This window comes from Gallinula chloropus, assembly GCF_964237585.1.
Source record: "Gallinula chloropus genome assembly, chromosome: 3".
NCBI classification, from domain to species: Eukaryota; Metazoa; Chordata; class Aves; order Gruiformes; family Rallidae; genus Gallinula; species Gallinula chloropus.
The window spans coordinates 6,788,855-6,814,219 of NC_140087.1; the positions used below are offsets into that span (position 1 = coordinate 6,788,855).

Below are 25,365 nucleotides of genomic sequence, written 5' to 3' on the forward strand. Positions count from 1 at the left end.
TGTGTGTGTATACACACATATATATATGTACAGGTTTATATATATTTTAAAATCCCTTAAATAGGGAGAAAAGCAGATGAAATGGGTTTTATTTCTGAGTTGTAAGACATGTTTTGTTTATTCTTAGTATTCCCTCAAAAACACTGAAACAGTTTGAGTGCCTTCAGCTGGTAATGCAGAGGTGTGGCACTTTGAAGCAAGGAGAGGAGAAATTTTCCTAGGCTCTGTTGAAGGGTGTGTGCCTGTAGCTATTCTTTGGGTGGATGTGGGCCAAATAGAATCCCTCTAAGGGCATAGGGATTTTCAGAGAAATTTAAAAAAACCACTTAGAGCCCCAGCAAGTGAAGTTGCTGTTGGTGTGATCTAGCTGAAACCTCGAGGAACTTACCAACTCCAGGAAGAGGCAGTACTTTACCCCATTCAGAAAAGGCATCTCTCAACTGAGACAGACAAATTAGGTCATGCACAGCTTTGTAACAACAGGCTCTAAACACTGTTCTGCACAGAAGTGTGTTTTTAATACATGTAGAAGGCAGAAAGAGAAGAGTGCGATGGTTGGCATACAGGTCAAGTCCAAGTGCTATCCCCCCTCACAAGAGGATCCTTGCATTGGGAGTTGCGGGTGTAGGTCTCTCTTCCCCTTGGAGTGACTTTGCTAGAGGACAGTGCAGAGAAGTGCTGGAACTTCAGAGGAGCATCACAATGATACAGATCAGCAAGAGGCAAATTAAAATCAGGCAGAAATTCACAAAGAGCTCTTGGAGCCTTTGGCGTGCTTGTGGGTTGACCTCAATAGTTGAGGCTCTCCTCAGAGCAGAGCGGGTTATGTATTGGACCTTCTCCATGGCAACAAGAAAGCAGAGGGCAGAAATCAGAGGTTTTAGGAGTGCAGGAAAGAAGAAAAGTGTCTGTTATCTTCTCTTTTTGTTTTAGACAGCCTTTGTGGAGCTGGGAAAGCAGGAAAGTGAAGAGTTAGAAATGCAGAAGTAAAGTGCTTTGAGTGCAAATGGAGATAGTTTTAAAATTCTAAAATGCATGAAGTAACTAGGTTGCCTTTACACTGCTGTTGCTTTAAAACAGGATTTGTGCAGTATTGTGCTACTGAGCACCTGCTTCTCAGCAGTGATGAGGAGCTGTAAAATGGAAATTGTGGGTATGTGGGATTTACTGGGCTCATTGCTCAGATACTAATCTCTCCATCCTTCACAGCGAGTAGAAAGGCCATGGATGGCTTCCTGCCCCACCACTCTGCTTTATTTGTTCAAGCACAGGTGAAAGCCTGGTGATGTGGCTAGATCTGGATATTACTGCTGGCTGTTACTGACCCAGGCAGGTAATCTGATTTCCCAGTACTTTGTTTTGAAAGGGAGGGGAAGAAATCTTGGTAAAACGTTTCCATTCCAAGTAAAAATACTTTGTGGGGTGTAGTTAAAAGCTATGCATTGCTGCTATAGGGAATTCTAACACAAAAACCCTCCACCCCAGAATAAGGAATAATTGATACATGCTGGATTATGTGTTAAAAAATGTAGGTGCAAAGGCAGGCAATTGCTGTGAGGAACAAAATGAAGCATGTGTATATATATTTGTCTCTGAAGTGAGTGTTTTATTTCAAGTATAATTCCCTGCTTTTTAATGGCAGATGGAAGCACAGGGTGCCCTTTGTCTTAAAACCCTCCTGTACTTCTGTGGAAAAAGGCTGGCTTTGGTGTATGCTGTTTTAGCTCCTAGCAAGGTGGATTCTGAAGGTGCTATTGCAGTGTAAAAAAGATCGGTTTTCAAGATGATGATGTGTGCAAACCTCGAGCTTTGCTCCTAAAGCTTCACTTGCAACTAAGTGTTTTATGAAAGTATATCATGTCTTTAGTCTTCAGGACTAAATTGGAACATCTTAAAATGAAACAGAAGTGTTTTTCAGACTCTTCTTTTTCAGTCCCTGCATGTGGGGCTGTAGAGGCAAATGGGGCTGTGTGAGCAGAGTGTGTGTGCTCGCGCTGGTAGTGTTGGTATGTAAAGAGAGACTTTTAAAAGAAACCAGATTACACGTGGTCATTTTAATATGTTCAGAGGATTCCATGTGATGACATCTCTGAAAATTGAACTTCAGATTTTGTTATGATATTTTGAGCTATAGTTGATCTTAGCTTTATTGCAAATGGAGCACACACCGGGAACTTATTTTCAGAGTGGCTATAATTTTTCAGCTTTGTTTGACTTTCTGCTGTACCTGTTTTCATCTCTTTAAGCAGTTAAAGTGCTTGCCAAGTATATTCTGCTAAGCTCTTTGCAGGTCACTGTCTGCCCCAAGCACAGTAAAAGCAAGACATGGGCAGGAATTCTCAAGCACTTGACTGACAGCACCTTCCTCCTCCCAGCCCAGCACAGGCTGGGGTGCGTTAGGCTGCTTATCCTCTTTGGGACAAGGCACAGTAAGCAAACCTCTAACGGCTTTATGCTGGTACAGAGGAGTCTGTGTAACTAGAGTGTGTGATGGACACTGCACAGAGAACAGTATTTCCTGAGGATGACTGTCACAATTAGCTATGTAATCTTTTTCACACAGGGTGTGTGCAACCTGTGGGCTTCAGGCTGTGCATGACCTGCTGCAGCAACATACCCGTCATCTTCCTGGCTGCTCTCAGAAGAGCTGGAACAGCAGGAGTTTGTACCTGTGTGTATGCACAATAAGTGCATTTCTGTGTGCAGCATTGGGTTTGCTGCACTGCTGTGGGGCTGCATGTCTCACTTGTATGACTCAAAGGGCCGGGCCTGAGGCTTTGAAGTCCTTCCTTAAAAGGCAACGTTAGCTGGATGCATGATAGATGCAAGGCCAGCACAGGTGAGGACAGACAGTGAGATCTCTCAGGAAGGAAAGAAATAAATTATTCTTCCCTTTGGATCGGGTGAGGGAGCAGGCAGTAGGTCAGAAAGCTCAGCTGAGCTGTCACACTGACATTAGCTGTTTGAAAATACATTACCAGGCAGGCGATAAAGGATCTTAAAAAAAGGAGGGTAATGTAATTTAAGATGTATACCTTTCAAGGGTGGAAAACAGTGTAGAGAAGGGATGAGGAAAGGTCGAAAGAGAGTAACTTGGGTTTCTTAACAACTAATATGGAATTGGAAATTATTAAAACACCCACCTGGTGTTCTACCTACTAAGCCAGTGTGTGGAAGTTCTCCGCTAAGCAAAGGAAGCAAACTCTGTATTTCAACAAGTTTGTGTTTACAAGTGCATGACTTCAACTAATAAACACATACCTTGCTTGTTAATCCTCCATGGTGCTGTCACCCACCTAAAGCGTGCATAAAGAGAAACAGATTCAGTGACACGGCTGGGTATGGGCGGCTATCAAGGTCACAATGAACAGCCTGAAAAATAATTCCACTGAAATGAAGGCTGATGGTTGCCACAAACAGAAACTGTTCTCTCCTGTTTAGTCTCCTGCCTGTGTCTGAGCTCAATATTAAGTAGTAGTCTGCATGCACACACTGCTGCTTGAAAATACAGCGAGGGGGCAAACTCTATTTAATGGGGGTTTTTTTAAAGTCAGCCTTACTCATGTGTGACAAGATCAAGGGGGGCTGTTGGCTGCATGGCTGTGCAGGTCTGTGGTGGTAATGGATGTGAAAGGCTCGTTCTGTGCACGGCAGAAGCCATCACGTGCCCGACCCCATATGTTACTGTGTAGGGGATCCCCCACACCTGGTGCCCTAGAATGAGTCACTGGTCTCGATTCCTGCATCCTTCTTCACTGACATGTGACTGTTTCCCCGATTTGTATTAGGTTATTTTTATCTCTGTTCCTGGGTGTCCTTCACAATGAGAGGAGGTATGTGACCGAAGTGCAAACGGTGGGCAGGCCGTGCTCGTTCCTGGTGCGACTACATTGACTCCATCAAAGTCACACGGGATAAATTTGGCTCCTTTGGAAATGCCACAGCAATTTTAGATGCAGCCTGTTTCCTGTCATATGTTTACTAAATGCAGCAGTGATATCAGTGGAATAGAAGAGGTTTGACATATTTGCTTTGTTGCTGCCCCATGCCACCAAGTGCAGCCCTGAAAAGGCATCGTTAGAATGTAATATTGTGTAACAGTCTATTCCCTAGATTTCTTTTTTTCCACAATACGTCCCCAAGGTCCAGTAATCTGGCTTCATCCATTGAAAAAAAAGTCTTAATAACCTTAAATGTAGTGACTCAAAAAGTAGCATCCAGTTATGTGATCCTTGACCTAGTACATCTATAGAAACATTACCAAAAATTATCTGGCCTAAGAAATTCTGGTAGCTGTTTGTGTGAGTAGTAGGATGCTCCTAGGGAGGAAGTGTGTGTGTTGCCTGCACAGTCAGGGGGAGGTAAGTTTAAAGATTTGTGTGTATAGTGCCAAGGCAAAGAAGAATCTGCACGCAGGACTAAACTGTGTGAGTGGAACTGAACCCAGAGTCCTTTGTCAGCATTGTCTGTGGATTGTGTAGCCCCCAGGGGAGGTGACATGACAGAGTTCTAAAGCTCTGCCTGTGCACAGCAGCTGCAATTAATGTGTCAGTATGCCTGTCATCTTTGCTGGCTGTCCTGTGTTAATGTATATATCTTATTCTAAGTTGTATTGCTTTATTTGAACCCTGCTGTAAAAACACCTCCTCATTGACAGAGTGGAGTCACTGCAGTTGAGACCTCCAAGTCTGAAAATTTTCCTTTTTCATGTGAGGAAGATAAGGGGTGAGAAGGGAATGAAAGAGAAAGTAGCCTGGATTAACTCTAGAGACATCTAGGGGGTCTCACTGTGGTCTCTTCAGTTCAGTGAGTAAAAGTTTCCAATGGTCAAACAGAAGTTGCTTACAGGATTTCAAGTACAGAAGTGATTTATAAAGGTATGTTATAATTTTTCATTTGATTTTTCTTGTAAAAAGACCAAAATTGCCTGGAGGTGAGTTACTAGGATTTCCCCCAGCATCTGGATTTTGGATTTACCCACGTGAGGGGTGCAGAATTCTGTTGCTTATTCTGATTTTAGGCTAAGAATTGCACTAGAGCAGTTGTGTCAGTGAAGAGGGGTATTAAAAGTATTAGGTAATTCAGCAGCTTGACTACAGGAAAGAGAAAGGTGGTGGGGGCTGTTGTTGTTGGGGTTTTTTAAAAAAAATTATATTAGAAGGTCTAGAAGAGAAAAGAAAGGGCTGGAGCTCAAAACCACAGACTGGGATGGGTGAAGGCGAAGATGCAGACAGTAGTGCAGGAGGGGGCAGATTGAGGGAGGAAAACAGAAGAAAATGGGCAGAGGAAGAGAGTGTGAGTGTGGAAAAAGAGCAAGGGATTGTGCAATGGGAAATAAAACTGCAGCTGGAGTACATGAAGTCATTGAAGAGGGCTAGACACTGACTTGTGGCATATGATGTCACTTTTTCAATCCCATGCAGAAAACTTTTCCTTGGGATAGGGGAAGAAGCAACAATTCAGCTCACATTTTAGTTTGAGAAGTTCTGGTAATAGGGAAACTCATCCTTCTTTTTTACTTTCTGTTTTAAAGCCTGTTCTGTACTGTGGTGTCAGTATTTTTCATGCATTTGGGAGAGGGTAAGGGAAGGCTCATACTTTAATTTAAGTTCTTTTCTCCCCCTTTCATTAATTTCTTTTACAATCTTCCTTTTTGTGAGCTTTATCCTCAGTGTTCTGGCAGCAAGATTGGCACTGAGAGCTTTTACGTCAGTGAGCATGTGAAAGGTGTTGATGCAAGGAAACTACTCAGGGGAATAGTTGAACGTGCCAGGTTTGACATTTTGGTTTTTGGAAGTTACACCTGGTGGGTAACTGGGACTTCTCTCTGTGTGCTTGCCTGCTGGAGTAGCTTGGGAGCTAACACAGGGAATTTAACCCAGAGTTAAAAACTAGCCCAAAGCAACTGTGTCAGGAACATGCAGTGGGCTTGGGGGGCAGGTGCTTCAGCATCCACACTTATCTGTTCCACTAATCAAGATAAGACAGAATAACGGTGCACTTTTCACCCCTCTGTTGGAATGATTTGCCTTCTACAGAGTAACTTTTTCTTAGGAAGTGAACTTTTTCCTCCAGGATAGGTGTTGAGTACCTCACACCTCACAGTTTCAAGTTGGGTTTTAGCTTCTGGTGGTTCATATGATAGATAGGCAATGGGGTAAGTACAACTTAAACAAAAGTACAAAGTGGAAATACCTCTAGCATGTGTAAAAGGTAGAAGTGGAAGGGCGTGCTGCGAGTTATTTTAACCTCTGTAGCAGCTCAGGGGACAATGACATGGCATTGAGTGAAAGAAGAGTGTAGTAGATCTATTCAATTTCTGAGAAGTATCTTGATGCCAGGAAAGTCCTCTTAAGCCATGTATCTATCTCTAGCAACCAAAAGCAGTCTTCTAGTTATGAATTGCCTTGTAGTTTAGGGAACATTTTTTTAAATGTCCTCTATGTGGCATGATTCTGTTTGGGTTTCACTCTTCCTGTTTGCAGTGATTTACAGCTGGGGGTGTATTTTTTCCCTACAGTGTATGTGAGTTTCCCATAGTTAGAAATAAAGGAATTACTTTCTGCATTCAAAATTCTGTTCATGATATTACAAATCCTAGCTAAATTATCTGTTATTAGATGCATGCTAGGATAAGTTTGGCAGTTATAATGACCAGCAGGAAAAAAATAAACATTTAAAGGAATTCACAGCAAAAAAATCTGTAGGAATTCTGTAGCTTAAACTGTGCTTTGAGTAAAATGAGTGATTTCTATCCCAGTACTGCTATAGACCACCTAGTATTTTTAGTTAAGGATACTTTATCATACAGGGGAAAAAAATAAAGCACTTTCTCAATGTGTTAAATAAAAAAAAAAAATGCTTTTCTGAGTTAAATGGTGAAAGAGCTTTACCTGTGCTGTGTGTTGGATAGTCAGCTTTGGGAAACAAAAGCATCTCTACAGAACTTGGAGTGAATTACTCTCTCTCTGGATTTTTTTGTATTAAAAACCGGACAAAAACTCATTAAACTTAAAACCAGAGATGAAGGTCTGAGATGAGATAGAAGCTTCTCACCTTCTGGTGTAATGCAAGCTGTAACCCAAGGACATCTAGCATCCCACCAGCATAGAGAAAAATCTGAGTTGCCTTTTTTTTTCCCCTAAAATGCCCCACTCAGTGTTATATTTCTGCCTCGGAGCTGTAAAGCATAAGTTTCCATGGTTTTTATAAACAATTATAACCAGCTGTTAAGCTGAGTAGAGGAGCTTGTTTTCCAGAAACCCAAGAGCTCCAGTGGCCGTGCTGTAAGAATAAAAACCACAGAAGAGGAGATGTTCCTTACCTCTGGTGTGACTGTCAGCGAAGCGCAGAGGAGCCTGCTCGGGGCCGCGGGGCTGTGTGTGTAGATCTCTGGCAACTGGTCCCAGTCTGTGAGCGAGTTGTGGGAACAATTGAAGTAGCCTGAGAGGGGGGGAAAAAATAACAAAAGTTTCAGAGGCAGGACTCCCGGTGTCATTCAGCAGCTCACAGGTTGTGATTGGTCCCGTTTCTGCCTTCTGACACAGGCAGTCACTCCTCTAAGCTTGCTCGGAGTAGTAGTGTATTAAACATGGGCAGTGACGTTCCCCCCCGTGCTGGGAGCCGTGTGCCAGGGAACCCACCTGCCCAGCCACGGGGCCAGGGGCTTCATGCTTCAGCCACTCAGCGAAGGGAGCAGCTTGCTCACACCCTGCCTTTCCCTGAGCAGGAGCTTAAATGGGAATGTGTTACTTTTGCTACAGCAATGGTGTGTTTTTCAGTAAAAAAACCCCTAAATCTATGATGGGGGAGCTCATGTTTCATAGGGGCTTTTGACTTGGAATGGTTTTTCTTTAGGACAAAGGGTTTATTAAACTGTGCTCTCACTGTAGAGTTTTGATGATTCTGTTACACAGCTGCTATACAGTTTTCAGTGTGTGAAGTGTGTTTTTTCATATCATATTTCTTCTGACAATACTTGAAGTAGTTTTTCTGCCTCTTCCAAGTTAATTTGTGGGTTAGAATATTTTTTCCCCCAAATCTGGCATGTGTGTGTTCATCTTTGAAATGTGTCATTCCTACACAATTTGAAGTATTACCTTTCCTTTAAAACACTCCCACCCTTTTTCTCCCCCTCCCTTGTGGCTGGAAACTACTTTGGAGAACCCCTTCTGTCTGTTTGGCTGGATGCTACTTTGCAGGTTATTTTATTATATTACCCTGTTGGGAATGACAAATGAGACCACAGTCCACATATAGAGTAAGTTTCATGCATCTGGGAAGTGGAGGATTTACTGGATGTGAAAAGGCTGAACTGATGAGTGTGCGAGCATCCAGCATCAGGCTTAGTAACAATTGACAGCACATGCCTTTTCCCAACTTGGAAATTGCAGGCAAAACCACAGAAACTCAGGCTGACTCTGAATGCTTATACATCCCCTTTTGACAATAATTAAATATAAATTAGTGCTGGTCTTTGAGCAGGAAACTGGACATGGGTGTGGGGGGTGGTTTAGTTTGATTTTTAAAATTTATTTATTTTTATTCCCTGTATACCCTGCTGTCATGCAAGCTGCAAACCAGAGACCAAAAGACCTTGGAGGTGATGTACCACCTTGTTTCAAATTGAGCTCTGTTTTTTTTATTTTTGTAACCAAGTTTTTAGCTATTCTGCAAAATTGGTTGTAACATAATTGAAATTAGAAATTAAGTTTTATTATAATAAATCTGCCTGCTTAGTGTTATCCTTTAATATCAAAGCCAGGAAATCTAGGGTCACATATTTCAGTTGAAAGTTAATTGAATGTCTCCACAGTGAGGAGTGAAAGCTCTTTACCAGTGTAAAGAGTTTCATAATTTACTGATAATGGCATTATTAACATTATAAATCTACCGCAGTCAAGTCAACTGTGTTTGGCCATTTTATGAGGGGAGTTTCATGTTTTTATGGCATTCTGTCATCCAGCAAAGGTACTGCTATCACTGCATTGTTTGCTTTTTTTAAAAAGATGTAACATGAAACTTGTACTATTGAATTCACCTCTGTGTGTGGGTATTAAAGTCCAACGCCCAGCGCAGCAGTAGCTGCGATCCCAGTTCCTCCCTTTCACCAAGTCCCTGTAAAATGATCATGTTATTCACTCAACCCTGAACTCTCAGCTTTTTCTGTTAGTCTATTGTACGTAAACATGATTTTGGAGCTTTTTAGAAATAAGACACCTTTAAAAAATAACATTATCCTGAGCTGATGACACTGTCACAGTGTTGTCTCTTTAAAGAATGATGCTTAAATGTGCAAGGTGAGGCATTAGTGAACCAGCAGTATCCCATCAGAAACACACTGCATGTCTGCTCTGAATGTCTAACTCCAGTGGGAAATTTTAACACTGGAACTATCTAAAACAAAAATGCCATGCACAAATTCAGGCCCAGTGGATGTTGTAGATCTTGTGTAGATGTTTCTCTGACAGCAAGCTTGTTTGGGTACCCTGTCTTGAATGTTTTTCTGGTATTGCTCCCTCATGTAACTCAAGGGGATTTTGGTGGGGTTCTGAGGCAAATTCCAAAGTGCTGCTCACAGGACCTGTCAGTCTGACAGGTACAGAGAGTCTATGGGGCACATTGTCTTACTGTTTGATTCACCCCTGGGTGAACGGGTCCAGGCACCCATGGATATCAGAAAGGAAAAGCTCTAAGAAAGGAATCTGTGTTGGAGGTTCTGGTCTGCTTTATTTTGTGCTGGGGAACAAAAATGTGCAGCTGTTGCTTGCTTAACCTTAAATGGAGATGATCTGGGCTTTCTCCAGTGGGATTAGAAATCTGCCACCAGAGCATGTTTCTCCTCATAAATTTATTTAGAGATCTGGTTGATGTTTGGGGTAATGTCCAAAAAGAGGCGTGTTATACTTCAGCATCCCAGCTCCTTTATTTAAATAACAATTAAATGTATATTCAGGCTGTCAGGTTCCTGAACTATTTTTGCCTTCTGTGTGCCGGTTTTTAAAAGTCCAGCTGTAGACACTGGCCACCTGTACAACCTGTGTCAGTATGTGGTCTGTGGGTAATCCACAGCTCTGCATAGAAATGAACCATATCCAAGCCCAATTATTAATCACCCACGAGTAAAGACGTTCAGCAGTAGGTCTGAGTGCTCAGGTCGGTGCATTATTTCATGATGCTGCCTCAGTTTCTCTCATGCTGCTGGTGTACTTTGACACCACACTGCTGAGGTTCTTCTGCTTCATCTCTTTTTGGTTGAAAAGTAACTAAAGATAGGAGAAGTGGATGTTCCCACAGGCATGCACTGGTTTGTGTACGTGGGACAGAATAGCAAGTTTTGGTATGGAAGTTGAACATTAAAATGAGATCATTCTTTTTTTGTAGCCAGTATTTTCTGGCCTTACTCTCATGTTCCCTGAAGCATTTTGAATTGCTTGTAGCCATCCAGGTATCAGGAAATGGGGCTTCTGAGACACTTTTTGCTGATCACTGCTAAGGGAAAGGACCCAGCTAGTGTATCCTTCAGTCACATTTGTACTGCAGGTATAATACAACCTAAAAGGAGATGGGAGTTTTTTTTCTTCCTTCTAAAAATACAGGGAAAGCAATATTTTTCTGCTGAAAAGCATTTCAGATACATACCAGCCTAATCAACACTTTTTTCTGCCTTTGAATTTTGTTGCTTGAATTGGATACATTTACATCCCATGTGTTTGTATATTTTACATGATGCCTCCTTTTAATGATTATTCACTAATTCTCACTCACATCTAGAATCTCATTTTTTTTGGATGCCTGTGGACAAAGTTACCTTTCTGGGGCTGCAGGTTTTCCTACATCTATAGAGATACTCAGAGTTTCTCTTAGTGTTATAGGAAACAGCCCTGATGAGAAATCCAGGCTTTGCATGATTTTGTTTTTCTCCTCAGGGACAAGAAGTATTTACTTCTCCTGAGCATTGGACAGTCACTTAATTAGTATGATCTTGGCATTTTGCTCTTTGGTGCAAACAAGGTGAAGCTGCTTTTTGAAGCTGCATCTTGTGAAGCATACCACTGCAAAGAGATTAAAACTCTGTACAGAATAAATTAGTAGAAAACTATATGAGTTGGGCTGAAATATTTCTCATTTTGGGAATGCTGAAGGCTCTGGCAGGACTAGTCATCTGATTTGTTAGGAACCAAAGACATTTTCAGAAAGGTCAGCTTGAATGTTTTCGTTTCAATGGCGGTTACTGGCATGGACTTTTAGCCATTAAAGTAGATCACAGGGCTCAGAAGTGTGTAACGCCTGTTTATTGTCTTTGGTGCTTTGATCCAGTGTTAGGAGAGAAGTGGGGGAACAAGAAATTTTGCCTGGCTCCTGCTCTGAAAATCCCCAGTGGCCTCCCTCTTCCCCTACCCCCATGGGAAGCACTTATTTCACTTGGAGGCATCTCAGTTAGCACAGGCTTGACTGCTGTAGCTTGTTGTTTTGCAGCACAATATTGACAGCACAAAAAGCTCTGCTCTTTCAAATACCTGGTTTCTGTCATATCAGTGAAGTGTATTTTTTTTTACTAGGTTAAAGAAGGTGCAGTAATTAAATAGTAGCAGTTAATTGCAGCGGTGCAAATCAGTATGATACAAGATAAGAATTTTTGGGATGTTGATTACAGTGGAAGGCTTCTTCATATGGAATGCTTAGGAGAGCTGTATTTTGGTGTTTACTGGTGTCCTCAATTGGTTAAGCTGAACAATGTGTTTTAGGGTGGTGTGTTGAGATCCTTATACCTAAGAAACTGTGTTGAGTGTCTTTGAGATAAACTGTTCTAGGAAGCACAGAGATTAGTTGTGTTATTTGACATGTTATGAGTGATGGATGAATGGTGGGACAAAGGCATATGAAGGAGAGATAAAGTTGGAAGACCACGTTCCAGTTGCCAAGTGGTGGTGCTGGATTATCTCCACTTAAACAACAACTGCAGAATGGAGGAGAAATGATTTGGGCTTAGACTTGGCTGCTACCTGTCTTCAGCTGCAAGTCATCCCAACAGGAATGCATCAACTTTGCCCCAAATGCAAAACACGTTAGCAGTGTTTGGAAGCTGAAGGGTTCTCTCATGCCAAATTTTGCAGTGACCACCTTCATATAAGGTGGAGGGGGAGCCTGTAGGCCAGTGGCCTCAGCATTGTGCCTCATTGAGGTCTGTGTTCAGATCAACGTGGAGATCGTGTGGATTAAACATTTAAATGGTCTCAAGGCTAATTTTTAGTTGGATCTACTTTGAGATGTTCACATGAGAAATTTGATCCAGCAAGACCTTTCTTTCACCTGGTTGGCATTTTTTTTTATTGATGGAGTGGCTATAAATAAGACTAGCCCAGTTCTCATGGTGAATGTTAGCTGTGTATCCCTTCCTTTGTTACATGCAACCCGTAGCTAAAACACTACTGTGGGTTTGTTCACGTCATCAGAAATCACTGAAATTCATTCGAATTGTAAAATGTCTTTTCCTACTTCAGAAATAAAGTGCTCTTTTTGGAATGACATGTTTGGGGGAAAAATGCTGTATTTTAAAAATGGAATTTTGTTTCAGTGCTGGCACCCCAAAAAATTAAGATCCCAAAGTCTATTACTTGAGAATTTCAGGTACAAAACTTCATATTTTTCTTTATTTTCTATTGTAGAATGTGCCAAAATTAAAAAAATATTGATGTACTTCTCTGGTTCAGGCCATCTCTGAGTACAAAGAACAGATTTCCCAGTCTTGTAAATACTTTCTGAGGATGTATTTTGGTGTGGTGATGTGAAGAAGAGCTTTTCTACCTCCTTCTATGTCTCTTCTTACAGAAGAAACTATTTGCTTTCCCCTTTTTTTGTGTGCCCTCTATTGAAAATGAGTTGCTCCCATTGTTTTGAGATACAGTCTCTTGTATCAGTTGGTTGTGTGAGTATTTGATATAAAAATAGTATTGACATCCCTGTGAATTAGAAAACGAAAATAAAGGCCGTTCATTCTGGAACATGAACTTTGCCATCTTTGAGATGAGCCTCCTCCTGTGTTAAACTGTAGTTGCCCAACCCCTTTTAGATTGGATTACTCTAATACTAGTTTTAAAAGAAGAGACTAAATGTATAGCTGTAGTTTGTTATTTTTTGCAGTAAACTGCAAATTTAATGTACAGAAATTTGAAACTCTTCAGAGTGCAATAACTCCTGTGTAGATAAAGAAGATTAAGGAGATATCATTTCACTTGATTAGCTTAATATATTTTGATTAATAACCTACCCCTGTGAACAGAGCATGAGCTAACTTCAGTGAAAGGAAGAAAGGGGACATCTCATTATAAAAAGTGTCTTCAAACATGCTTGTAGTGCCTGTAGCTGAAAAACACACTTCTGTGTTTATTTAGTCTGACCCTGTTGGTGTGCAGCCTGTGCTGCTGATACCTGTGATCCTGCCAGTGTCTGTCCTCAGGGAGTACATATGGTTTATATTTTCAGGATTTAATGGTTTCATTTACCAAACAGAGAAACAGAATTCATTCAAAACTACAAAGAATGGAGGATCTCCTAAGGTCCCTCCAGACCACCTGAGCTTCCTGGTGCTTCTTGGATCCTCTCAAACAGAAGATAAGTTTCATCTCCAATGATACTCTGGATGGATAAGACCTTGTTTTACTTTTAAATTCAATCAAACTTAATTCAACATGTTTAGCAGGGATTAGACTCATTTGTATCTCTCAAAACCAGTATAATTGTTTACAAAATGGTTTCCATGACAGAGAATCTGGTGTGTTTTGGTGCTCTTTGGAGAGCCTCAGACAGATTGTCTTTGCTAATCTCTCACTTTCCTTTCTGTAGAATGAGAGATATAATCCTCATTTCTTTTTAAGATACTTTATGTATGTGTGACAGGTACTAATTGTTGGTGATGCAAGTCATGCTTACCTTTTAGTGTGAAATTTTTCTATTCTTTCTGCTTATATTAAGAATGTGTTAGGGCTCCCAGTTTATCTCCTGGGGAAGGAAAACACCTTAACACACTGACACGGATGTTCAGATGCACCCTTACATCATACTGCTACTTTTGTTAGAGACAAGTGCATTTCAAGTACCCCTCATAAACTCAAGTGGGAAAGGTTCATAATCTCTGTTGAAGCCAAACAGTTTAAATATTCCACATGCAAATTGTGTGAGTACCTTCCATACTTGTGTGGTTCCCATTTCCCCAGACAGTCCAGTGTTAAACTGGCTGTATTTCTTCTGGTTGTCAATGACACAGAAGCTTCAGGCCAGGATTTTAAAATGATGGCTCTTGGGATTCCTGGACCCGGTTTGTTAGAGGTGCAAAGCCTCTGCAATTCCCTGTGAAACTCAGAAAGCCACATGTTGTCTCCATAGGAGTTTAAAAACAAAAAAGGAATATTTTGTTTAAATTTTGGGGGGAAAGTGACTGAATAACTGTTGTTTACACAGTGATGTGTGATGTATGTAGTGTGCTGTACAGGGATGGTGATAGAATCCCTGCCTGAAGCAGTGGAAACTGTTGCACATCAGGTCCATGTGGTGTCCTGCTTAGTTTGCTGGGTGAAACTCAGCTATTTCATCCAAAAGAGAATTCCTGCACTGTGGGCAGGAAACATGACGATGCCTCTTAACTTCTCAATCTGCTGAAGTTTCTCAATGTAATCACCAACAAATGTAAATGAGAACTGTGCTCGTGGTGCAGAGCTCTGACATCCCACAGACCTTAATTCTGCATGAGTCTCTTTGTTGAGAACTTGGTTTTTTGTCTTCCAGTCTCCTGTAAGGTGGCTTTACTAAGTCCCCTCTTGCTGCTCTTTATAGAAAATCCTTGGGTTTTTTCCTTTTTTCAATTTGTGTTCATGGTAATGAGAGCTGGAGGAGAACAGGTTGTGTCTTGCTTTCTGCTTACTATTTTGGTTTATCAGCCTAAAAGGGATTGGCAAAGAGAATCTTGCCTAATAATTCCTTCCCCATGTGCTATCGGTCATATCACCTGCAGAAGCTGTGCCTGCAGGACTTGAAATGACCAGGTTCCTGTGATTTGGCCAGGCTCCATTCTTTCTGCAAGTGCCCACAGAGACCAGTTCTGGATCAACATTTTAAAATAAAGGCTTCTTTTGTGAGTTTGTGTGAATTCTTGGCTTTGTCATAGAAATATTTTGAACATTTGTGCTTTATTTTTGTGGGCGTTTACATTCATGGCTCATGTTTCTTACGAAGTCATGAAAAGCTAAAACAAAAGGAAGAGGAGGAGGTAGCTCAGTTTCCTGGGCCAACACCCATCACAGAATCTAAAGATCTTCCATTTGAAAAATCAGTACCCTTGATAAAGAATTTGCAGAGCATCACTTTTCCCCAGATGTGTACTCCTTCATATTAAATTAGGTGACTTGCATCTCTTTCAGTAAGCTTACATGTTTTCTTAAGAGAATCCCTTGCTCTGTGCTTATTGGGTTCTTGCACGTTTTCTTTTCCAACAGCCATACAAGTAAAGTTTGGTTGTGTGTCCCCCCTTCTGATATCCCCTCAAGTTAATATTCACTTTTCATTACCCTCTGGTTACAGAGGGGCTTCTGTCCATTACTTTACAGGGCTGATGCCCAGCTCCCCTCATCCTTGCACAGTTCCTGCAGGCAGTCAAGAAAGGTGCCTTTTTGCTTGTTTTCTGCATCCACTCTTTTTTGGCTGTGAACAGGAGTAGCAAGTAATAAATAAGCTGTCAATGCTGCTGGCCCTTTGTAAATTGCTATTTGTATATATTAGCAATATACATTTAACAGAAAGGTTTTTGTAACTGATCAGAACTTGGCTGAAGATGTCAGAGTGCAGATGGCAGAGATATTTTACTTTTAGGGATGCTTCCATTGGTCATTGCCATACAACTTACAACTTTCTTTCCCTAACTAGTCCTTTTTTTCCTAATCTATTTCTATTTCTTTTTCTAACCTATTTCTGTCTAACTTGTACAGTTCATAACATTTTCTAGTGAATAACAGTTATGTCCTCCAAACGTTTAAGTAAGTGTACAGCACTTAAAACAATGGTCTTTTTCTGGGCTTCAAATACCTATAGTCACCTTTTGGTCATGCTGCTTTCCAGCCCAGAATAGGAAACACCAAAAAATCAGCCTAACAGTGAAGCTTTCACTAAAAGCTTCCAGGGGGAAAAAAAAAAATTTAAAGTTGTTCTCCTTGTGGAAGCTCCCTTTCATCTTCAGGTTTTCATTTTTTAAGCAAAGAACATTTGAATTTAAATGTAATGGGAAGATAAAACGGACACTTAATAAAACAAGTGCTTCTATACTTAGGAAAGACCCAATTGTTATCGGTGGAAAATTCCAGGCACTGTTGCTTTTAACGTCATATTAAGTGGCACCTAGAAGTGTTTTGTGTTCATAACATTTGCCAGAATATAAATGGAAAGGATTTCTGACAGAAATAATTGTGGTGGTGTGTGGAGTTCTAAAGGAATGTTATAACAACACATAAAAGCAAGAGCAGTGTAAGGAATTGCTCAGAGGAAGATAAGCAGAAGAGGGTATATGATCTGGCCCGCGGCTCTGGGAGTGCCAGTTTCACCCTCTAAGAGCATTGTGGTTGAAGGTGGCAGAGATGAGAGAGTCCTGGAGGACTGCTGAGTGGCTGCAGCCTCTTGTGATGAGACTGTCCTTGCCTCCTACAGTAGCAACCCCCATCTTTAGGAGTATTGCAGAGTCTTTCTAAAGGCGGCTCAGTTTGTTGTTTGGGACTTCCATACAACACCATCAAGGATGCTAAAGAGAGTGAAACCTTGCCAGTTAAGTGGTGGCCAGCATTCCAGTTCACTTCCCTTACTAATCCCCTGTGATATTCCTGTTTTGTTCAGCATCCCCTGCTGGGTGCAGAATCTGAGCACTACAGATCTGTGACATACACAGTGTGTGACTGTAGGCTGGGACTGTGCTGCTGGTCCTGTGTGTGCTCTCATCATTCAGATAACCAGCACAGCTCTATTCAAAAGAAATTTCTGGTTTTACTCTCTTATGCCACCTTCATGTGGAAGTCCCTTTTTTTGAACAGGTTGCATATCTACACACCATCTCTTGGCTCATAACTTGACAGGGTAGTATTTTTTTTTTTTCCCAAACATACTTTTGGAGGGTTTGGCAATGCCTGTGGTTGTGATAACTCGACTTGTGGCTATGTGTTCATACTAATCCAGCACAAAGCTGTGCCACTGCAAAACATGTCATCTTGAATGCTGCTTTTCCACTTAACAGGGTGTGCCAGAGCTAGATTTCATGTGGCCTTGTACAATGAATCTGATAGGAGCCTGACTTAGGTACTCATGTGTGTGGGATGGAGGGAGAATGTAGAACAAGGGCTCTCAGAAGGGAGCTGAAAGGTATGAATGTTGGAATTGGTGAGATGGGGCAGGAGAACAAGCCCCCTTGCTTTGATAGCAGTGTAAATTTATGCCATGTTTAAGTGACCATGCAGTTGCTATCAAAACCCTGTAACTACACCATCAGTAGCAAAACTCTGCTTTCTTTTCTGTGTTTCCTCCCCCCACCCCTCTCTGTGAATAGCATACCTGACCTTTGCATTTGTTTTCTCCCATCTCTCTTAGTATCACAGCAACCATGTCCTTGCTATGCTTTCTCTTAATTCGCTTGTAAGCTATTGTGGTAAGGGATCATGTCTTCCTCCCTTGCTGTGGTTATCAAGCCTGACCTTGATAAAGTTCAGAAGCCTCAGCTGCACTATAAACACTGCTGGGGAAGAAGTAAACGTACAAATAGCAGTAACTGGTAGGACATTCAAATTCCTCCCTGGCTTATGTGGGTCAAGTCATGAGGTCTCTAATAAAGCCTTGTGTGCAATGGGGATTTCATTTGTGAAGGAAGCTTCCACAAGCATTCTTGAAAAAGGTTTAATGGCTGGAGAGAGTGCTGCTTTTAGGAGGCATTTTAATGCTGCTGCTGTTTATCCTTTTCCTTATTGAAATCTTTCCCCTTTCTAAAAGATACAATGACAGTGGTGCTGTCTGTAAACAGCCAACGTTAGCATTTTCATTTTTTTTCATTGGAAAAGCATTAAAAAGCTATGCAATAGATGCAATAATGGGTTTTTAACAAACCAAGGAGAGGGATGTTGGCTCCCTTTGAAGAACAGCATCATTCATTATTGCAATTTTAAACACTTGCTGCAAAGAGGAAGAGTGGGTTGGTGCAGTAGCGAAAGGCTTCGTGTGCTTGCTGTGTAAAGCCCTGAATGATACTGCAATGCCAAACTGAATGGGTCTGGTTGTGTAATGGCAAAAAAACTCACATGAAAGTGTGGCAGGGAGGGGAATTGTCCTTTCTTTGGTTGTATTGTTTGGCCAATTCTGAGAGTCCCAATTACCAACACTAATTTAGACTACTGCAGACTGGGATAACAATTAGTGCATCTGTCACGCTGGCTGCTTATTCTGTAGAAACCCTTTGTGCAGCATCCATGTAGTTAAAGGTGGCTGTATACTTTCAATGTGAGCCCTTTCTTAAATGTGTTTTGATCTTTGTCAGTCTATGAGGTTGGAGCCTAACTTTGACTCCTCTCAGCATAATGTATTCAGTTCTGTCCTTACACATGTGTACTCGGTCCCAGCAAAATTTAACCCTAACACTGAGAAGTCCTGGTGTGTCATAAAGTAAGGACTGGTTTTCCCTTGATTTCCTAAACTTTCTTGAGTGTAGATGATCCTAAAATCTTAAAATCTGAATATTCTTTCAGCTGTTTGTGAGATGCTTTTGCTACTTTTCTCCTTTTTTAAATTTGTTTGGGTTTTTTCTCTCTCTTAATACCTCTATCCCAAATTGTCCTATCTCAGTTTTCATTCCATCAGCCTTGGTTTCTATGGCCTCTCTGCCTAGGAAACGAAGTGGCTGGCTGATTTCATGTCTCTTCAGCCTTTGTGGTATTTTGCTCTTTACTCATCAATCGCTCTTTCTAAGCTTTTTTATCATTAGGGTTCCTCTTCTTTGAAACCTGTTCTACCATTTCAGTGATTTTTCTGATAGCACTGTGCCCAGAACGGAACGTGTTCTGCTAGCTGGGATTATGCCAGAGCTATTTAAAGTTATTGTCTTATTCCTTTCCTCACCACCTTTCTCTGTGACCTGACAAATAGGCAATAGAGACTTGCATTAAGCTGATTTTTCAGGCAGAATAAATTCTGAACTTCTGTCAAGTTTATTCTCCCTGTTAGTTGTGGTCCCTCTTTAGAATTACTCTGCAGGTTGCATGTCTATATAAAGTATCTGTGTGGGGATTTTTTCCAAGCCTTATTGATTTTTTTTTTGATTTTTTTTTTCCTGTGCTGGATTTCACCACTTTTGCTTTTGGCAGCGTTAACCTCTCTGTATTTCTCTGTGCTTTACAATTTGATGATGTTTCAACTTGATTTTCTTTCTCCTCTCCTCCTCGTTAAAAATTCCCCAGAGAACGCCGTGTGTACCGTGGCTGCAATAAGGGGGCAAGGGCATGATTAGATGTTCTCTCCTCCATGACTGCAGGAGATTTGTGAAACTATAGCAAAATGTGATACAGCCTAGGTGTTGCTGCCAAGAACTGTAGTGATTGTATCCTGCTGAGCACAAACACTGTCTTCCCTAAATGGCAAAGATGGAATAGTGTGGAGCAGTAAGGAGGTGGTGGTGAAATACAGACACCACAAGTCAGGATTTCTTGAATTGGTCCACAGTCTTGTTTTCACCCCTCCAGAAATCTCTTACAATGCTACAGTGCTTCTTTATGGTTGCTCTTTCTACTGCATTTCAGCAAGGTAAAGCCACTTTGTATTGCTCACCTTGCTTTTAAAGTGATTAGGGTCTGACTCCATGGTTGCAGACTCTTCTTGCATGATTGCCACCAGCCCTGTCATGTTTTGCTGGGTTGGAGATGGATGGTCCTCTGTTGGAATGTTCCATCATGAGCTGGAACACTTGGCCTGATGTTAGGAAGAAATCTGGGTGGGAAGGAAGGGATGGGTAAATCCATTTTTCCTTGCCTAGGATGGGGAGCAGTTGCAGAGCTCATCAGTGACTGCTGCTCTGCCTTTACAGACCTAATCCATTTCCCAGCAAGGAGCAAGAGGGGTCTCTGTGACAATAATTCGGGCTTGATGCTGCTACATCCATCTCTTCTTTCTCCATCATCACTGAGTCAGGCTGTAAGCCAAGCGCTGTGTCCCTGAGGCACAGCTCATGGGGACACTCAGATTTTTTTCCTCCAAAGCAAAAGGAACAATTTGTGTTCCTGCTGACCATTGGTTGTACCTGTTCTGTGCCTTGGATCAGCTGTGGATGCAAGGAGCTCTCTGTCTTTCTCCTGAATAATCGATGCCTGTAGAATGCAGCCAATGCCTATAGAGGGGGGTTTATAACCTAGGGCAGTACAAGCAGTTGGCCAAAATGGATTGTTCACTTAGCTAGCAGAGTGCCAGAAATTATGCTGTTAGTTGTGGGCTGTGAAAACTTCACAATTGCAGTATAGACAGTGCTGAATTATTTCAAAGGCAGCTTCCAGAAAAAAAGCCCCTTTAAAATCCATTGCTTTTAGGAGATGAGCTATCATTTTGACATGTTTGGGTCCCACCTTTACTTTGTGATGTTATGTGGAATGCTGAGACACTGAACTGCTTCAGGCAGAAACTGTGAGCACGTTTCCAGAAGATAATTTTAATTAGCACAATTAAAAAATCCAGCCCTTATTAGCCCTAGTCATCCAAATGTTGTTATCCTCTAGTCCAGAGAAAAATTATTTTCCCACTGTTAAGAAACATGATGGAATCAGTCAGCAATGTGTGTTCCAGCAGTAAATATTTGCATATAGGCTAGCACAGCAGACTTGGGGTTTTTAATGTGTTGGGGTTTGGTGTGTTTTATGGGGTTTGGTGTTGTATTTTTTTCCCAGCAGCTAGTTGTGCCTCATCAGTGACTTGAAGGCCTGCCAGGTCATGCAAGTCAGGGCCAAGCCCTTGTCAAAAAACAAGCTAGTGAGGACCTTTGGACGCCACTGTGCAGAGGATACTGTTCTCACCAACAGATGTTCTCAGTCCAAGGCTGATACTCTTGGAAGAGGTGCCAGGCGACAAAAATAGTTGTGTTTTCTAGGGCAGATGGAAAAGAATGCTGCATGTTTCAAGCTGGCACTTTGTTTTGTAGTTGTGGAGGATTCAAGCTGAGGACTTGGAGTTGTGGATACCTTTCTGTGTGAGAGTCCTGAAAGTGTATTTTGCTCTCTCTGTTTGGTTTGATGTCCTTAGGAGACAAAATACCTGAACGTAAGTGAGCCACCTGCGCACCATTCAAAGCAGCTAGAAAGCTGTTTGGGGCAGTCAACACCATGTGCTCAGTTATGAGCAGAGTGCTGTGTTATTCTGGGCACTGCTAAGAAGTATTTTTAGCTTTTTTTTTTTTGAATTGGCTGAAACATGATATCAGAAACAGAAATATTTTTTGTTGTTTTCATCTGTTCAGTGTGACAACTTGAAGCACACAGCTATTGCTTTGGTCTGTATTTCAGCTGCTGTTACATATGTATATACAGCATGTATATACACATATGCTAAGATTAGATAGGTTTCAAAGCCAAAAGCATCTCTGTTGATCAGCTGAGGCCTTATATATTAGATTATTTTTTTTAAAGCCCACATTATTGTTAGCATCTAGTTGACAAAATATTACTCTGTTCTTAATGTTGCAAAACTCATTGCCTTACTTCTCAGCAGCCTTAATACACTCTTGTATAGTCAATTACTGTACTGCAGTCAAAAGGTTTCTTTCTAGCTGTAGTACAAACTATTAAATTTGCAGAGGTGCTAGATGGAAGTAATAGCCTTGCTTTGAAGAATTTTGCTAGACAAACCACTGATGGCTTCAAAACATGTTTTCAGGTGAGATGGGTTCATATTTAAATGATTGTCTTTAATCTCTTTATAGCTCAGTCTTCAAGACAAAATCCAACTTGCTCAACAAATAGGTAGATTTGGCTTTGTAAAGCCATATATTTCCTGTTTGTCACCTCAAACCCTCGTGGGTTGTTTCTTTTGGGTAGACATGGAATTGCTGGCTCTGGAAAACCAGGAGCTAATCCCAGCTGCATTAAGGACTGTTTTGTTTAGGTTTTTTGACTGGAGCATAATGGTATTGAGGTGGAGATGGAACAGCATTCTTTAGAGCTGTAGTAGGGGAGCAAAGGAAAAAATGTCACGACACAAAGCACGGTGACAGTTCCTGATGTTGTCACGTTACCCTGCATGATGTGGCTTGTGTGACTTAGGCTTTGACTGAAATAGTTTTGCGCTGGTGCCTGTTAATTAAGCCAGTCACAAGGGTGACTGTAATACAGAACAATATGTGACAATCCTAAAGTATTCTGTAAGCACCAAAGACAACTTTGAAGTTATCTGGTCTGGATTGAGTGACCCAGGCAAAATTTATTTTAGATTCATTGATCCTTAAAGACTCTGCACATGTTTTACTCCCAGGAAGAATCATGACTTGGCATCTTTCCTAAGTTTTATTAGACTGCTACCCAAACCAAAAAAAGAGCCAAGGTGATACCACCAATTTAGGATTTTTAATGCTAGTGATTATTATGCATGAGAAATGAAACAAGACAACTGTTAAATCGACTGCAAATGTTATATCGTGGTGGATCTTAATCCAAGCAGCACTGAGCAGCTCTGCCATTCCTTGCCATCCTCAACATATTTTCCTTGAACAAGCATATGTTTAATGGACTGGCTTACTAGAAATTGCAGATGTGAAAAATATTATTCCCTCAAAGCTTTCAAAGCTAGAATGTGCTTCAGGCAGCATTTGTGTGAGGTGCTTATTTTTAGGCACAACAGTTTGGAGAATTTTCAAATGTTTTTTTGTGGTTTTTATTGTTTGTGGGTTGAAATCATGAATCATCATTGGATAAGAAATAGTAACTACAGCTGTAAATCAGTGATCCATTTTAAGAGAAAATTTGGTTTTACTGTTTGACATTTTTCCTAAATACTGTTTCTTCAGTTAATATGGTTCTTTCAGTAAAGAAACAGTACTTCATATTGTCCAGCAAGGAGCACAGTCAAGGTTTTCATTGTGTCTGTGGCCAGAAATTGGCATGAAGTATTTAATGTGTGGAGTTGTTGATCATATGTGGTTGTTTTGAGGGTGGAATTTTTTGGTTTTATTTGGGGGGGTTGCTCTTTTTTTTTTTTGTTATGGGTTGGATTTGGTTTATTTTTTTATTTTTAAATCATTCATAACTGATTTTACTATGGAAGCTATCCAGCTTAGGAAGCAGAAGAAATATTCCCTGAAGTATGAATTGGACTTGGGGGTGGTGTGGTGTGACAGTTGTGAGAGACTACTAGAATTTGTAAGTCTTGTCATCTTACCTAGTTTTAAGTTATAAATTAAAAGAGAAAAAAAATATGTTTCTGTCCATTTTATCAGTGAGGAGGCTGAGGATTGAACTGAACTGGACTGAATGGGAAGAAATGCTTTGTCAATTTACTGAAGAACCCACGTCATAGTGTGTGGGTTTAGGTGATGAATTACCTCTATTCACTATTGTAATTCACAGTAAAGCTCTGACCAGAAGCGTGGGCTGCTGTTTGCTTACCTTATATTTATCCATGGTGCATCCCAGCTAATAAAGATAAATGCTTTTTTTAATCACTTAACTGGTGGGAGACTAGATGATACCTCATGGCAGCCAATGCTGGGATCCCTCAGTCTGATTCTAACTTAAACCTTCCCCTGTGTGAATTCCCACTACAGATATTTGTAATACTTTTTATATTCTGAGTATAAAGTCATTACTTGATTAAACATCCCAGTTAGTTGTTTACTTCTCTTCCAGACCATAATGTCGTTGCTTCATATTCAGTTTGACCGTTGTCCTCGGTTTGTTGTGAGACACACAGCCTGGCTCTGTGAAGATGAATGGAAAGCCTGAAACCTGTTATTTGTGAAACTTTAATTCTTGCAAACAGTTAGAATTAACCAGAATTGTATTCCCTTGTTCAATACTTTAAATGCACACACATCTAGAGAGATTTCTCTTACTCTATATGCTAAAGTTAAGAGGAGGGAGTCAAAGAAGTGGAAGGAGTGGTAACAGTTATTTGCAGTTACCAGCCAGTCTAAAGCTATTTGGTTTGTAGTACTACAAGCATTTGCAGCAGGGTATGACCATTTTGTGGTGTTTGTCTTCAGTATTTAAATTCTAATTGAGCTTTTAGTCTCAAACTGCTTTTAAAGCTATGAATTCTTTAGTAGAGATTTGTTTCAAGAAACTTGTTTATAAATCTGATTGCTTTGTGCAAATCTGAATCAAACTGAAAAGCAACTCGTATGTTTCTGGAACAAACCACTTTGTAAATGTTCTAATATCTTGGATATTATGTGTCTTTACTGCTTGAGAAGATAATTCTGCAATGATTTTCTGCAGGTTCCGACTGGAACATCTCGTCAAAGTTACCCAGCTACCAGCTACCAGGACTTCAGCAACTGGGAATCTCTAATGAAAATTAAAGAGGGGTTGCTAAGGCAGAAAGAGATTGTGATCGATCGGTGAGTAACCTGCTCTGCTGCCTTGATTAGCTTAAATAATGTACAAGCTATCATGTAGAAACTGACATTCAGGAGAGCTGCCTACTCACTAAAGCAGTTAGGGTCAGTCCAGCAAATGTTTGTGCACAGGTCTGTGAGAGCTGTTCCTTGCTAGGAGGGAAGGCTGGCTGCTGGCTAAAACTCTTCTGCAGAGTTGGAAGTTTACTTGGGGGTTGAATGCCTCTGCAGTGGAAAAGGGAGAGTGAGACCTGGTCTTGGAAGTGATGTGCAGGATGAAAACTGGTAAACTGCACTGCCCTAGTTTTCTGTCTCCCTGACAAGTACAGAAATGCAATGTATTTGAAGCCAGTTGGTGAAGCCTTGAGAAATTGACCTTTGCAGTAACAGTCAGTTGTAAAATTGATTCAAATGCTCATGCAAATTGTTCAGTTAATAAAATATTAAATCCAGGATCTAGATGTCAGTAAATACATTGCTTCTCATTTAAATTGCTATCAATTTGAAATGGGCCTTGGCAGTAACTGCTGTTCAGTTTCTAGTACATCTGAAGTAATGTCTGGAGTTCTCTGTTTGGATAAAACGAAGCCTTAATGCTGAAAATGTGCTTTTAATAAAGGGCTTGAGCTTAATGAAGCTTACACAAAATTAGCAGATGTCATCAGGAGCTGCAGAGTTTGGATGTAGGACATTTAAGAAGGGCATTTTTATATTTGACATAATTATCATTTGGCTTAGCCTGTGTTTTAATAATAAACTCTTGG

The 25,365-nt window shown here is 40.9% G+C and overlaps 2 protein-coding genes across 2 annotated transcripts in view; one reads left to right on the plus strand and one right to left on the minus strand.

The window, feature by feature from the left end:
• Positions 1 to 25,365, plus strand: part of CEP85L (centrosomal protein 85L) — a gene marked incomplete at its 5' end in the record, with an annotated part of 113,306 nt that overhangs the window by 58,988 nt on the left and 28,953 nt on the right. Inside the window, one exon of the mRNA XM_084261974.1 lies at positions 24,483 to 24,604. Within this exon, the coding sequence (XP_084118100.1) occupies positions 24,483 to 24,604 (122 nt within the window). The remainder of the gene's footprint in view (positions 1 to 24,482; positions 24,605 to 25,365) is intronic.
• Positions 585 to 7,409, minus strand: PLN (phospholamban). Its single transcript, XM_084261977.1, has 3 exons — positions 7,325 to 7,409; positions 3,262 to 3,296; positions 585 to 948 (listed from the first exon to the last, which is right to left on the minus strand). The coding sequence occupies exon 3, from the start codon at positions 843 to 845 to the stop codon at positions 687 to 689; it is 159 nt and encodes a 52-aa protein (XP_084118103.1). The 5' UTR covers positions 846 to 948; positions 3,262 to 3,296; positions 7,325 to 7,409; the 3' UTR covers positions 585 to 686.